Below are 13,399 nucleotides of genomic sequence, written 5' to 3'. Positions count from 1 at the left end.
AAATATCGCGATATATCGCAATATCGATATTTTGGCACACCCCTAAAAGACAAGGTCCATACTTTTGCATTTGGCTTCTTTGTAAAACTTGCACAAACAAAGACAACATTCTTCCTATTTTCTATACCAATATAAATTGACATGAAACCTGCATGAATCAACTGTTTTCACACCACAAACCGTCATAAAACTGAGTCATCGTTTCTTTTAAACTAGCCTATGCAGGCTCATCCAAAAACTATACTATAATTTATTTCAAAGTGGGAGGAAAAACTATAATAAAAATAATAATAATAACTTTTATTATTAATTTGACAAATGCAGATAAATGCATCTAAACTGATCTGACGTTAGCAAGATGCTATGTTAGCCAGTCACAAGCAACCTTTGCAATTTCCGCCACTATTAGGGAATTTGGAAGTAAACTATGAGGGAAAAGTAGTCAATTAACCAACAAAGTGAATGTAATTTAGCCAAGAAAGTAGTTTGACTCACATAATATGCTGTTATCACAAAATACACCGGTCACAGCTCCCCCAAAACACCGCTTCTATCCACGCTGCTCTCTCAGAAGGGAAGTGCAGAGGTGGCGGACACGCCGACGGACACCACCTATTGGTTCAGATACACAGGAAGTCAAAAAACACTCAATCCTATTGGTCGAGCGAAACTGTCAATTTTAGTCAAGCCCGCCACATAAGTGGTGCAAACTTCACTGCTGTGGCTGATGCAACGAAAAAGACGCAAGTGACAGCTAACGCATACAATTTATTTTTGTTTCTTTTTTGTTAATATTTGCTACCAATATGTTTTTTTGCAACTATTAATTTCTAAAAAGCAATTTTATAAATATTTAAAGCACTTCTAGCTTAATAAACAACAGCGTTACGGATCTTTCCACTATTTCTAAGTTTTAGCTATTACATGCATTTTTTTACTAACACAAATGCAATATGTTGGTAACAATAATCCCATTATAATGTTTATTATTTTGAATATAATATAAATAAAGATGATGAAACATGACAGCACTATCGTAATAAGCGGAACCGATTTCCTGTGGGGACATAATTAGGTGAAGGACCGATTCCTGAACGCCCGCTTCATTCGGTTCACGTGAGAAGAAGTCACCATGCCAACGGATACTAAACGTGTACGCGCCCCCGAGGTGTCTCAAAGCCCGTCTTTGTTCAGCTGTGGACCCGCCGTGGTTCTCCCGTCGCATGGGGCCCGAGCGGACGGCCGCCAGCGGGATCAGGTGGACGTCCGGCCGGTGTTTGTGCGCTGCGGCCTGGTGAGCCAAGCTAAAGGTTCCGCGTACATAGAAGCCGGAGACACCAAGCTGCTGTGCAGCGTTTACGGCCCCAAAGAGACTGAGCGGAAAGATGAGACTGACATGAAATGTGGACGGTATGTAGTGGTCTTGATCCAGTTGTATAATAGCCTACAAATAGAAATTTAAATGGATTTACAATAAATGGCAAACAAAGTGATTTAAAGAAAAAACAATCCAAAATAATGGTGATAAAAGTTGTAATTGGATGGTTTTGATGGAATTATTAAAACAGAAAAGCATTTTTATTTTTCATTTAAAGTCAGAAGTTATTGAATCATCTCATCTGTTTATGCAGGCTGACCACAGACATGCGGTTCGCCCCATTTTCCTGCCCAGAGAGGGGCTCCTGGATCCAGGGGAGCCAAGACAAGAACTTCTCTCTGATGCTGCAGGAGAGTCTGCAGCCGGCTCTGTGCCTTCACAAATACCCACGCTCCCAGATTGAGGTCAACGTCATGGTCCTGGAGAACAGCGGTTCCGTTCAGGCTCACGCCATCACGTGCGCCTCCCTGGCACTGGCTGATGCTGGGATTGAAATGTACGACCTGGTGCTGGGCTGCTCCATCCGTCAGGACGGCTCCTCCTACGTGGTCGACCCCACCTACTTAGAAGAGAACAACTGGAGCAGCAGCGAACACCAAGGAGGGCTCACTGTGGCGTTTCTCCCCAGCCTGAACCAGGTTTCCGGCCTACAGTCGGATGGAGAAATGACCGAAGAGACTCTAACGGCAGGGATCAGGACCTGCATCGAGGGATGTTACAAACTGTACCCAGTAATCCAGCAGGCTTTGGTTAAGGCTGTTCGCAGAGCGGCGCCCGAGAGCTAGGAGGAAAAATTAACCACCAAGGGTTTCCTACAGATTTTTCTACAAGATTTTGAAAATTCATGACATATTTTCTCCTTGTTTTTATAATCTGACATCAAATGTTCTGCCAACTTCCTGCTAATCCAGAAGACACTTAGATTAATCCTATTCATTATTTTCTCTTATGTCTCACTGCTGGAAAAACTTTGTTAATTTGATTGAAACATTTCTACTAAAAAAGAAAAATTCTAAATAAAAAGTTAAGCAAGATAAAACCTTTTCTTGCTTCTTAATTTACAGTGAAGTACTAACAGTTTCAATCCCATGAGAAGCGTCTGTGTGTTTTTGCTTCAAATAAATGTCACAGAACTCCCGGGACAACAGAGAGAACTTTATTTTCAGAGACAGCAGCAAAGAGTTGAGCATTTCTCCAGACTCACAAACACATGAAAAGTCAAAATAAAGAGTTTCCAAACCCTCCTGACTCTGAGCTCCACCGAAGCGACAGCGAGGCGCGTGTGGCGCTCCTCTGCTGCTCACAGCTGCGAGGTGAGCGTCATGACCGTCTAACGCAGTCTTCCTCGCTCCGCAGCTGTCAGTCACTGCCGCGGTGAGGGTCAGGATGTCGTCGGGGGAGGCAGTTGCGGGATTGGTGGCTCGATTAAACTGTGAGACGTGATTGAAGGAAAATTTGAGAGCCACAAAACAAACAAATGAACAGATTTGGTTTAAAAACGGAGCTGTTAATCGCTCCAAAGTGGTGGCTGTGTGAGATTTGTGTGTGGTGTGTCGGGTCGTCCGCTCTGAAAGACGGTTTCGTTTGTGAAAGCGGTTGTGTTTCTATCTGTAGGCCCTGCTGTGCCGCGGGTACGGCGACATGATTGCGTCCACGCTACCTTCGCTGTCCGAGCTGCTGTCCGAGTCGCTGCTGCCAGAGTACGCACAGAGTCCCGGTAAAACGCCGACGCACACGGCGGCAGACGGCAGGTGCAGGACGCCCTGAGGGGAGTTCAAGGGAGCTGAGGCCGTGGTCATCGTGGGAGCGGCAGGTTGATCCTCAGAGCCCGCCGTCCTTCCTCTTCCTCCTGCTGAATCTGCATCCTGTTCTGGAAACATCAGACCAGCCGTCATCCACTGAAATCAGCAAACTGTCTCTGAGAATTTATGATGTTTTATCCACATTTATGCTAAAACAATATTTACTCAAAACTTAAGAGATTTTTTTCAATTATCACTAAAGTCGTTTTACTTTATTCTTAAAGACCAACTACGATACAAAATGTGCTTTCAATAAATTCTTGTTGCAATTTTCTGATGATGGAAAATGTGAAAAAAATTAAGCTCAAAACTGCATTTCTGAGTATTTCTTTATTCAGATCAGTGTGAATCAGGAACAGACAAAAAAATGTCAGGAAAAAGCTTGTAGGTGTGACATCGAAACTACATCGGAGTCCAAACTCGTTCGGCTGTTTGCTCCAAGATTCTTCGCCTTTTTTGTTGGACCGCTAATGTTAGGTTGGAGGTGTGAGGGGCTGTAAGCTAGCAGGAGAGCGTGTAAACAAAGGGATGATGGGAAGTAGGGGCAGGCTTACTCGGCATTATCAGTCCCACCCACAACTCAGAGGTGAATTTTTAATGAACTGTTGCTCTGTTGAAACTAAAAAACTAAACAGTTTTTTTTTTTTTTTTTGGCAAAAAACAGCATAATTATCATTACAAGATCACTGGGAAAACTTTGAAAGATGAAAAGATATTCAAATGGGATTTCAAACATTGCTCTACTACAATAAGTTTGATATGACATTTTGCCAAAGTGCAGACATTAATGCAAACTTTCATTCCTGTTCACACTAAACTGATGTTGCTTGAATTTCTGTCAAACAGGATTTTGTAGCCTAAGTTCTTTCCTCTCTGAGAAAAAAAAATCAAATTTCTTCTCTCAGAAGTCACATTTAGCTCCAAAAGTCTCTGACATAAACTCCATGCTGCTGGAAGTAAAAACCTGAAGAATTTCTATCAGAAGAGGTGCAGTCCTCTCCAGTCTTTTTTAGTTTTGTTCTGCTAAGTCATGATAATAGCTTAAAAAATGTGAATTTTGATAGTTTTCTAATGAAACCAAATTAGGGCAGATTGGAAACAAAAAACAAGAATATGATCATCTAAGTACACGTGTTGCAAACTTTTAATTCAGTTTCTTCTAATTTTCTTGTACTGCTTTAGAAGTAACAACAAATCCTTTTTAGTGATGAACTTTTTAAAGGCGTTAGTGAATTTTTATTCCTGCAAAAACAGTTGTGAAAACATTAAAAACTTAAGAAACGCATCAGATCAAAATGGAATCAGGTTTTTTGTAATGAAAATTAGAAAAAATAAACATCTTAGAAAAATAGCAGAACATAACAGCTATTTTATAGCAGTTACATTGAGGCAAAATATGCAAAATAAGAAACTGAAGTCCTTTTGTGAAACAATGATTTTCCCTTAAAGAGAAACATGGGAATTGGTATTCTACTGCTTCTTCTTCGGAAATTCTCTTTATTTCATTGAGGTTTATTTTTTTAAATGTCTAGTATAAACTTAAGAAAGTTTACAGTCGACTCAAGAGACTAAAAGGTGCACAGATCCTGCAGCTGTAAACCGACCCAAATCACTCCCACTCCACCACCGTGCACCATGACCAGCAGTGCAGTAACAAGCATAAATCTCCACGTATGTGATTACACTTACAATTTTTACTATTCCAAAAATGTAAAGTTTTGGTCAGATTGGGTAAAAAAAAAAAAAAAAATCCAAGTTGTGCTTTCATGTAATTTTTAAAGAATAAAGTATTGTTCCTCATTGGAAAGCACTCAACCTTTTCCTTACAGGGAATTTATCATGAACATTCATGCTGCCGGCTGAAGCCTGTAGAGTCTGAGGTGCAACTCTAGCTCTGCATAAAACTGAAAATAGTGAAAACACAAGATTTCGCAGTTCAGATTTTTGATCATTTCTGACCCACGTCTGCTCCGATCAGAAGAGGAGAGGCGTTCAAGTGTGAAGTCAGGAAGGGATCCGCAGCAGCTTGTGTTTCTGCTCACCTGTAAGTCTGTCTCCGTTTCCTGTTGCAGATGCTTCCGACGTTCCGTCCACTTTCTGCTTCTTGCTGTTTTCTGACGATTGTGACGAGCTGAATAAGAAAAGGAAACGAGATCAGATCATAAAAAGTCAGGAAGACAGCAGCCTGAAGAAACCAAACAAGGAAACTTTTCATTTTCATCTGCGTACTTGCGTCTCTTGACAGCCCCGACTAATAAATGTGCCTGAGACAGGTGGCTGGTCTTTGACTCCGTCGCTGAGGCTTTGGGCGCAGACTTCTTCTCTGGCTCTCGGCGGCTCTCTGAAGACACCTGCTTCACTAAAGCGCTGTGAGAGCTCAGGGTTAAGGAGAACAAAACAGGGTAGAAACGTGGAGAATCAGGTTTTCATAAGTGAGGATGAGAGGTAGACGCCAAATGCTGATCAAACCACAGATTTTCATTTTCATGCATCAATGAAACATTATTTACTAAATCAAGCGACTGCTCTGATGCTAAATTAGGAAAATGTGTAATCTCTTGTTAACCGATGAGGAGACCAACATCAGGGATGTAATGGGTTAATGAAGCATAAAAACAAGAAAGCAATGAAGGATATTCTGTACTCCAGCAGCTCTTGTTTCTCCTCATCCCTCCGCTGCTTCTCCACTAGGCACTGCTGCCGCGAGACTTCATCCAAGAAACTGCTCTCATCCTCATCCAAACCTCTCACCATGTTCCCTGTCACCATGGAAACACACCACAGAAAAGGGACGGAGGCGTTTCAACTGGCATATGACCTACAGTTAGATTTATGGAATGTGTCTCAAGAAGAATAACTCTTATTGTTCTAGTTTAAAAAAAATAATAATAAAGTTTTTGGTTTGTAGTGTTTTAAATGGATCTGAAGGTCTGTCATGTGGAGGAGGATGCAGCCATCAAGTCGGGTTTCCACTCATTTCTCCTGAATGACTGAACTGGACTCTGAAGTCATAAAGTTAAAATTTAAACTCAGTGGAGTAATAAAACACTTCATTAACCTCGAACTGTAGTGTTAGTTTTTAATCTGCAAAAGTTTACTTAGGGAGGATTTCTTCAGATTTGCAGACATCAGTTCTTAAAAAGCAGCATGGAGACATGGAAGACAAAGACGCACTGAATTTAAACTGCTCCTCAAATTCCTGCTGCTTCTTGTCTTTCTGCTCCTGCAGCCGCTCAAAGAGCGAGCGTGGGTCGTACGCCTCCTCTGGCACCTCTGAGGAGCACAAACAAATCCGTGGTCAGGTAGACAGACAGAGGGCAGCATGTGGTGGTTTTTGGGATCTTCTTACCCTCCGGATCCTCAGGCTTCCGGACTTTCTCCCATTCCTCCTGTCTCTTCTTCCTCTTCTCATCGAGCTCTGTCTCGGACACAAACTTCCTGCTGAGGTCCACGTTTGTTGCTTCTCCTCCCGCCATGAAACCCTTTAAACAAACATGTGTACAAACAATGTTTATTTACAGACTGGAGAGGCAGCATCACCACCATAGTAACCTTTTCTTAAAAAGAACAACAATTTAAGCGTGTTAGTAACATTCCTCATCATTAGATAACAGCAAGACATTATCTGACAAAAGACATTAGATAATATTGGATTACCTGAATATTAGGATCACATAAGAAGAAATTAAATAAATATCAGACTGTGGGTGTGCAGGCAAATAAAGGTTTCTGTAGAAATGTTTCAGCAACCAGAACACTAAACTCAGTCTGACTCAAACTCATTAAATCACTTGTTGTCACTAAACCCTTTAAATAACTTTAAAATAATCCAGAAATGTCACATCAAAAGAGGTCTACATGTTAAATATGACACCTGAACGCACAGCTCGCTGCAGCTGCAGCATTCCGGTTAGCTTTAGCTCGGCTAGCTTTAATAATCCTCCAATGATCGAGGCAGAAATCGCGATATTGTCACGTTTCAAAACCAAAACTTTCAGAAGCACAACTTAAAAAGCTTTGATTTTTACATTAAAATGCTTCAAAAACACAATTTCTTTGTAGCAGAAACTCACCGCCGTTGAGGATCCTAAACAGCACCAGACGGGTTGTGTGTTGCAGCAAAAGAGTTCCGTCGCGACGCTGGACGAGTGCGGTAGTTCCTATCAGGTTTTTTGGTTTAAAACCAAAAAATAAATAATATAATATACATTTAAAATATCAACTAAACTAAAATGAGTTTATTAAATTAAAGCTTTAAATATTCAATCAAAAAAGTGTCTTTATGGGGCGTTTGATCTAAGCATTTTTATTGAATCGGATTGACGTCAGTGTTTATGCCGTTCTTTAGGTGACCACAAGATGGCGCCAAATACGCACAAAAATAGAGCTGAGTTTCTTTTTATATAAAAGTACACTGTGTTCACTGTCATGCTTTTATTCCAAGGTATGGTACAATTACGACACATCCATTTCAGATGATGTTGAATGATTCAAAATATACTTTGATGTGCCAATTATTAAAAAGATAATTCAACCGGTTTTGGTCATTTGCATGTTTTACATATTTGAATTAATGTTTCATGTTAAACTATAAACCACAAACAATCTAAAAATATATGTTTTTAGTCAAACAGGGCATGTGTTGGTCTGATACTGCCGGACAACCCCCTCCATGTTTAAAACTTGTCACGTACTATTTTGATTTATTGTTTAAAAGGAATGTCTTATTGTACAACTTGAAGACTTTTTACTGTTTCTCTTTAATCAAATGATGCATTTGATGTTTTTTTTCATTACATCATACAAACGGAATCAAATCAATGTTCACAGACCACTTCAGTGAAATGTGTACTTTGATTCATTTTAAATTCTATTTTTTGTCAATAAGTCATCATGTTATTAGTGTTACCTAACTCAACTATATACCTACAAAAAATACATTATTGATTATTTTTATGTACTTATGTTATTAAATGTTTTTGTAGCAGTAAAATAAATTTTGTGTTTTCAACCATTGTAGCAGTTGATGCTTTTGTATTTTGTTTTATTTCAGTAGTTAATTTATTGTGCATTATTTACTTAATTTACTGATTTTATTTTAATTGCTAAAACTTTAGATTATTGTCCAAAAGTCAATCTATGCTTCACGGTTTTGGGTGATCTCTCGAGTTGTTTTCTGTGGACATGTGCTTTAGAGAAATCTTTTTTTCAGAATATTTTCTCCACCTTTGCAGGAAAAGATGTGTCCCCTAAACCCTGACAGGCCAACTGTCCAAACCAAGCTGCATCCACTAAACAAATCTTTCAAGGTTGTGATGTGATGCAGATGTCTGCAGCCAAGTGACAGCTCAGTGGTCTGACAACTCCTGAAATATCCTCAGAACCTGTGACTGTTGTCATCACTCTGGTCTTTTCTTTTCTCAAACAGTATCCTGTGGATGGAAAACAGGTTGTCGTGGAAACCGTTGCACTCCTTGGATGCAGACCACCATGTAAACACAGACACGCAGGCTTTAGTTACTGAAGTAAGTAACTTTCTGAGGATTTTTAAGTCTCTCGTCCATTTGTCCTCTGTCTCTGCGTTTTGACCCGGTTTTGCATCTCCTGGGTTCTGTCCGTCTTCACTTCCTGTTTTAGGCTCTTTTCTGTGCCACACTCTCTCTCTGCTTCTGTACTCTACTGCTGTTTTTAGCCACTGCGATCTGTGTCACTTTTTTCAGTACACTGATGGATAGAATTTTTACTGACTTCATGATTGTCCCTCAGCTCATCTGCCAATCCATCAGGAGCAGAAGCATCATTCCAAAGATGTCAGCAAAGGTCTAGCAAACAGTTGGAGAACTCCTGGAAAAGGTAAACTACTTTTTAACTCCTTCCACTCTTTATCTTGTGTGTTACAAGGAAAACAACTAAGTGAAGGAGCAGACAAATCAACATTTTTTGTTTTTTTTTCTGATATATTTTCTTTAGAAGACCTGTCAAAACATATAAATAGTGGACATATACCTCAGCAAATACTATAAAGAGATCACAACAACTTTCTAGCAAAAACGTTTTTGCACAGAAGCTTCAAAAATATGTCTCTGGAAACAAAAAACTTGAAGTTACTTGTTAAAAACCATAATTTGGTCCAGTTTTGATCCAAAAAGAAGTATTCAAAATACAAAATAAATGGGCACCAACTATGAGCCCTGTGGTACTCCTGTAGAGACGAGACAAGGAAGACATTACTCTCAAAGAGCACTACCGGGCCATTCGATCATTTCAAAGACACTTTTTTGAGCAAACATGAGTCCAGTAGTGTTGAAGATAAACTCCCCTCCAATAGGAAACAACTCTTTCTCAATACAAATAAAAAAGATAGAATACAAGATGTTTTCCCCCTTTTTAGAAGTGTTTGTCTTGATCAAATTTCTTGAAATACGTATTGAATAAAATAAATCTTAAAACGAGTTATGAACACTTATTTTAGCCATTTACTGCTCTAGTAATTGAAAATATAAGGTTTAAAAATAAGCTGAAATTGCTAAAAAAAAAAAAAGTGTGCATATAAAATGCATGTTCATACTTTTCCCCTAAAAACCTTCTTACCAAGTGTTACAACTTAGTTCTAGACCACATTTTTTTAAAGTAAGACTATAATTATGTGCTTTAAGACAAATTTGTCTTAAAAATTATATGTAAAACATGAGTCAAATACAAATTTTCTGTCTTTTTGCTTGAAACAAGTTCACTCACTATCACAAATATAACATCTGCCTAATAATATGATGTAAAATAAATCAAACATTTTTTTAATTAGAGATATTACTAATAATGGGATGTTTTAAAATGATTCAACAGATATTCAATGTTTACTGTCCAAAAAGCAAGTTGTTATATTTTACTGAAAAGTTTGCATCTTAGTTTTGTCCTATCAAGTATGACAAAATATTTAAACCATAAATTCAACAAAAATAATTGGTGAGATTTTGGGATTTTGAAGAGGAAAAGATCCAGAACCAGTAAAGATGCCTCTGTGTCTCAAAGGGGGTCATAACCAGGTTAACAAATCTTTACAGTTAGTTAAAAAAGGGGAAAAACTTTAAAAAGTCACCTTATAATCTTTGATCTATTTTAAAATTGTTTCCAGTGGTATTTTAATTATGATTATGCCGTTTTTAACCAAAAAAAAAGAACTATTTCGTTTTCTTGGATATACTTTCTTTAGAGTGGCAGTAGTTCATTCGAAATTTGAGTTGTGGGTGAGGACTGTTGGCAACCCCGCCCCCTTTCCCATCACCCATAACTGAGAACTATCTGTTTATATTTAACTCCTGCTACCTTACAGCCCCTCACAACCTTAATCTAACATTACTGGAGCAACAAAAATGGCGAGCAATATTAGAGCTATCCCGCCGTAGCGTTTTGATCCAGATACCAGATCAGAAGAGGAAAATGAAGACGTGCATGGATCTACTGCATATGTCTGCTAGAGGATGCATCCGAATGGAGAGGAGTATGGAGCTTGTAGCCTGCAGATTGTAGTTTTTACATCCAAATGTTCAGAAATGCAAATTTGAACTTAATTTTCTTAATATTTGTTCTCCATAATCAGAAAAATACCCACAAGAACATGTTAAAACACCGAAAACAAGAACTTCATCAGACTGGATCTTTAAAATGATGATTTAATTCTTGAGCGCTAAAATTCTGCCAAATTTTTTACATAAGAAAACTCCAAAAACTGAGTGAATCTGTGAACTGGGAGCCAAACTCTCTGGTGGGAAAACAGAGAACTATAAAAATTCACACATGAAGGGGCTTTTTATTCAGAGCTTCTATGAGGAAAACAGCTTAGCACTGGTGTAAAGAAAAGTATAGACTGAAGAAATTGTATCTTAAAACCAAATCCAATCATTTTTTTGAGCTCCGATTAGTGTAGTTTTTTTTTTTTGTATATAAAACATTTTGGTCACAAAGTTAGTGAAAATATTTTGATAATTTTTCTCTGAAGCATTCTTCAAAAGAAAAACCAAAGAAAAGCAGGAAAACTCTTGAGCCAACAGAGAATATAACAAAATTTAGAAAGTACTTAGTCCAAGCTTTAAGTTTTGTTATTAAAAGCTGAAAAAATAAAGTTCCTTGAAGCTGAACTTGTTTTTTTTTTAAAGAAAACTACATCAAAGTTCTAAAATGGCAAACATGTCTCTAAAACAACATAAAAACTTGATTGAAATGTGGGAGTAGGTCTGCATGGACACAATATATCAGATCCAGGCAAAAAAAAGTAAAATTTGGATCAGAACAAGACTAATGTGGGTAATTGGACACTGTAGAGTTTTGTATTTTAAAATCATCTCAGTTTGATTACAGGGATGGTGGAGAAATATTAAAACATAAAACCTCCCAGCCAGTCAGACGTTCTGTGTTTGTAATTCCATCAGGCGGATAAAGACGGTTCTGCGTCACCAAAGAGAACCCGAAGCTGAAAACCGGAGTTTCAGTTTATCTCCGACTTTCTGGATGCGGCTGAAAGAAGGAGCTCTACATCAGCGGAGTTGCTATGACAACAAATAAAATGGCTCGCATGCACAAAGAGGAAAATCAGCAGGAGATGTGAGCTGTGATGTGCACCAAACAAAGATGAGCATCTGTCACCTGCAGTCATGGATTCAGATCTGCCAAAGTCTGCAGAGGCTGTGGGGAGATCGGGAGACTTTTTTCCGTCTGTCTGGTGTCACAGTTTGTGCAAACTAAACTCCCTTTTTCTCACACAGCAGTGGGCTGAAATTCATTATCTCTAAAGTCCAGACAAAACTGGCAAAAAGATCAGAGGTGGATCGTGTGGAGCCCAAGAGCCACGTGGTGCATCGGCCCACAGTTTCCTCATGCTGGCTGAGGAACTTTTTTAATGTGAATGCATGTTGATGATTCTTTCTAACAGTTCAGCTCCTGTTTTTATGTCCCTCTGGTTTGTAGTTCCTGGAATTGTAATTTCTTTTAACTAATAGAGTACTGATGAGAATGACACACCTCATTGCAAACGATCACAATTAAAACGCTTCTAGTTTGACTTCAGGAGAACAAAAGGGAAATCTCCATTATAGACGTTAATTCAGAAATGCAAAAATGAGAGAAAAAACACCTTAAAGTGCCACATTTCTTGTCTCTTTGGTTTTAATAAAGAGTACTGGAGTTAAAAAATACAAATAACAGTTTAATGCAGAAGCTCAAAAACCCATTTTTGAGAAAAACATTTTCTAGTTTTCTTTTTTTCTGCTTCTATCACAGATTATTTACAAAGATCTGAACTTCAAGAGTCGGCTGTGCTATTCAGAAGACTAAAACTCTCAAGATTTAGATATTTTCCACAAAAAAAAGAATAGTCTATTTTTTCAATATTTCTCACACCAAACAAGGTCTCTGTGTGACTTAGCTCCACAGCATCATACTCCCACTACCATGCTTCACTGTAGGGCAGAGGTGGGCAAACTCTGACCCAGGGGCCATATGCGGCTCATTAAACTATTTAACCTGGTCAATCAAACTGGAATCATTTATATTAATAATCCTCATTTGTGTTTCATCTTCACTGTAATTGTGATGTCTCTCCATATTTTGCGCACTATAAATATATTGACTTTTTGTTTGGAACAAAAAGTTACCCTGCAATTAGTTTGGTGTTGGAAGATTTTGTTGTTTTTCCAAAGTTCATATGTGTTTTCCGAGTTATTTTTCCGATCATTACCATGCCACTTAAATTAAGCTTTTCTCTAAGTTTGTTTTTTTACCCAGAGGGATATCAACCCAGTGGTGCAATTGGTACAAAAATGAGAACAAGTTTTGAAATAAAAACTCCAAAATGTTCTGTTTTAAAGAATATAAATCAGTTTTCAATAAAATGAAAGCAGGTTTTTGTTCAGATTCCATGTTATTTCTTTCTCTTCTGAGGTGGATTACATATCTGCTCCTGGTCCAGCCCTTCTGTCAAGTTTTAAAACCGCCTATGAGTCAAGAAGTTTGTCCAGCCATGCTGTAGGGGTTATTTTTGCAGCAAAAAACGTAATTAATTCTTCATCTTACAAAAGTGTTGATTATATGTGAAGGAGAACTTGACAAAAATCTAATTCACTTTGAAATGTAAATATTATTAGAAAAGAGAATAAACTTGAAAGAAATTCATGAATTGAAAAAAAATGAAACCACAAAAATACAAAGAAGGAAAAAAAACAGGAAT

General features: G+C 38.2%; 3 protein-coding genes and 1 long non-coding RNA gene across 9 annotated transcripts in view; 2 read left to right on the top strand and 2 right to left on the bottom strand.

Moving 5' to 3' along the window:
* The window catches only part of aars1 (alanyl-tRNA synthetase 1), a 13,341-nt gene extending 12,696 nt beyond the window's left edge, over positions 1-645 (bottom strand). For all 4 annotated transcript variants that reach the window (XM_024281718.1, XM_024281720.1, XM_024281719.1 and 1 more), the window contains exon 1: positions 496-645. The gene's annotated coding sequence lies outside the window, so the exon portion shown is untranslated. The remainder of the gene's footprint in view (positions 1-495) is intronic.
* Positions 646-1,000: 355 nt separating this feature from the next.
* Positions 1,001-2,417, top strand: exosc6 (exosome component 6). The gene is made up of 2 exons (XM_024281727.2): positions 1,001-1,410; positions 1,632-2,417. Exons 1-2 carry the CDS (start codon positions 1,133-1,135, stop codon positions 2,161-2,163), a joined length of 810 nt encoding a protein of 269 aa, XP_024137495.1. The 5' UTR covers positions 1,001-1,132; the 3' UTR covers positions 2,164-2,417.
* A 101-nt stretch (positions 2,418-2,518) lies between these two features.
* psme3ip1 (proteasome activator subunit 3 interacting protein 1) lies at positions 2,519-7,360 on the bottom strand. 2 transcript variants are annotated; one of them, XM_036212498.1, is made up of 8 exons: positions 7,254-7,360; positions 6,530-6,662; positions 6,355-6,453; positions 5,818-5,939; positions 5,410-5,549; positions 5,223-5,311; positions 3,039-3,248; positions 2,519-2,808 (listed from the first exon to the last, which is right to left on the bottom strand). In XM_036212498.1, the coding sequence occupies exons 2-8, from the start codon at positions 6,654-6,656 to the stop codon at positions 2,804-2,806; spliced, it is 792 nt and encodes a 263-aa protein (XP_036068391.1). In that variant the 5' UTR covers positions 6,657-6,662; positions 7,254-7,360; the 3' UTR covers positions 2,519-2,803. The 2 variants fall into 2 exon arrangements, with proteins under 2 accessions (XP_036068391.1, XP_024137493.1); XM_024281725.2 differs by having other exon boundaries at positions 2,519-3,248.
* Positions 7,361-8,340: 980 nt separating this feature from the next.
* Positions 8,341-13,085, top strand: LOC112152265. 2 transcript variants are annotated; one of them, XR_002920270.2, is made up of 4 exons: positions 8,341-8,534; positions 8,609-8,705; positions 8,947-9,033; positions 11,607-13,085. It is a non-coding gene; the product is annotated as an uncharacterized LOC112152265 (long non-coding RNA). The 2 variants fall into 2 exon arrangements; XR_004948090.1 differs by having other exon boundaries at positions 8,374-8,705.
* Positions 13,086-13,399: the final 314 nt, after the last annotated feature.

Source organism: Oryzias melastigma, linkage group LG6, assembly GCF_002922805.2.
Source record: "Oryzias melastigma strain HK-1 linkage group LG6, ASM292280v2, whole genome shotgun sequence".
Lineage (NCBI taxonomy): Eukaryota > Metazoa > Chordata > Actinopteri > Beloniformes > Adrianichthyidae > Oryzias > Oryzias melastigma.
Note: the sequence above shows the minus strand (reverse complement) of the source record. Positions and strands in the feature narration are given on the sequence as shown.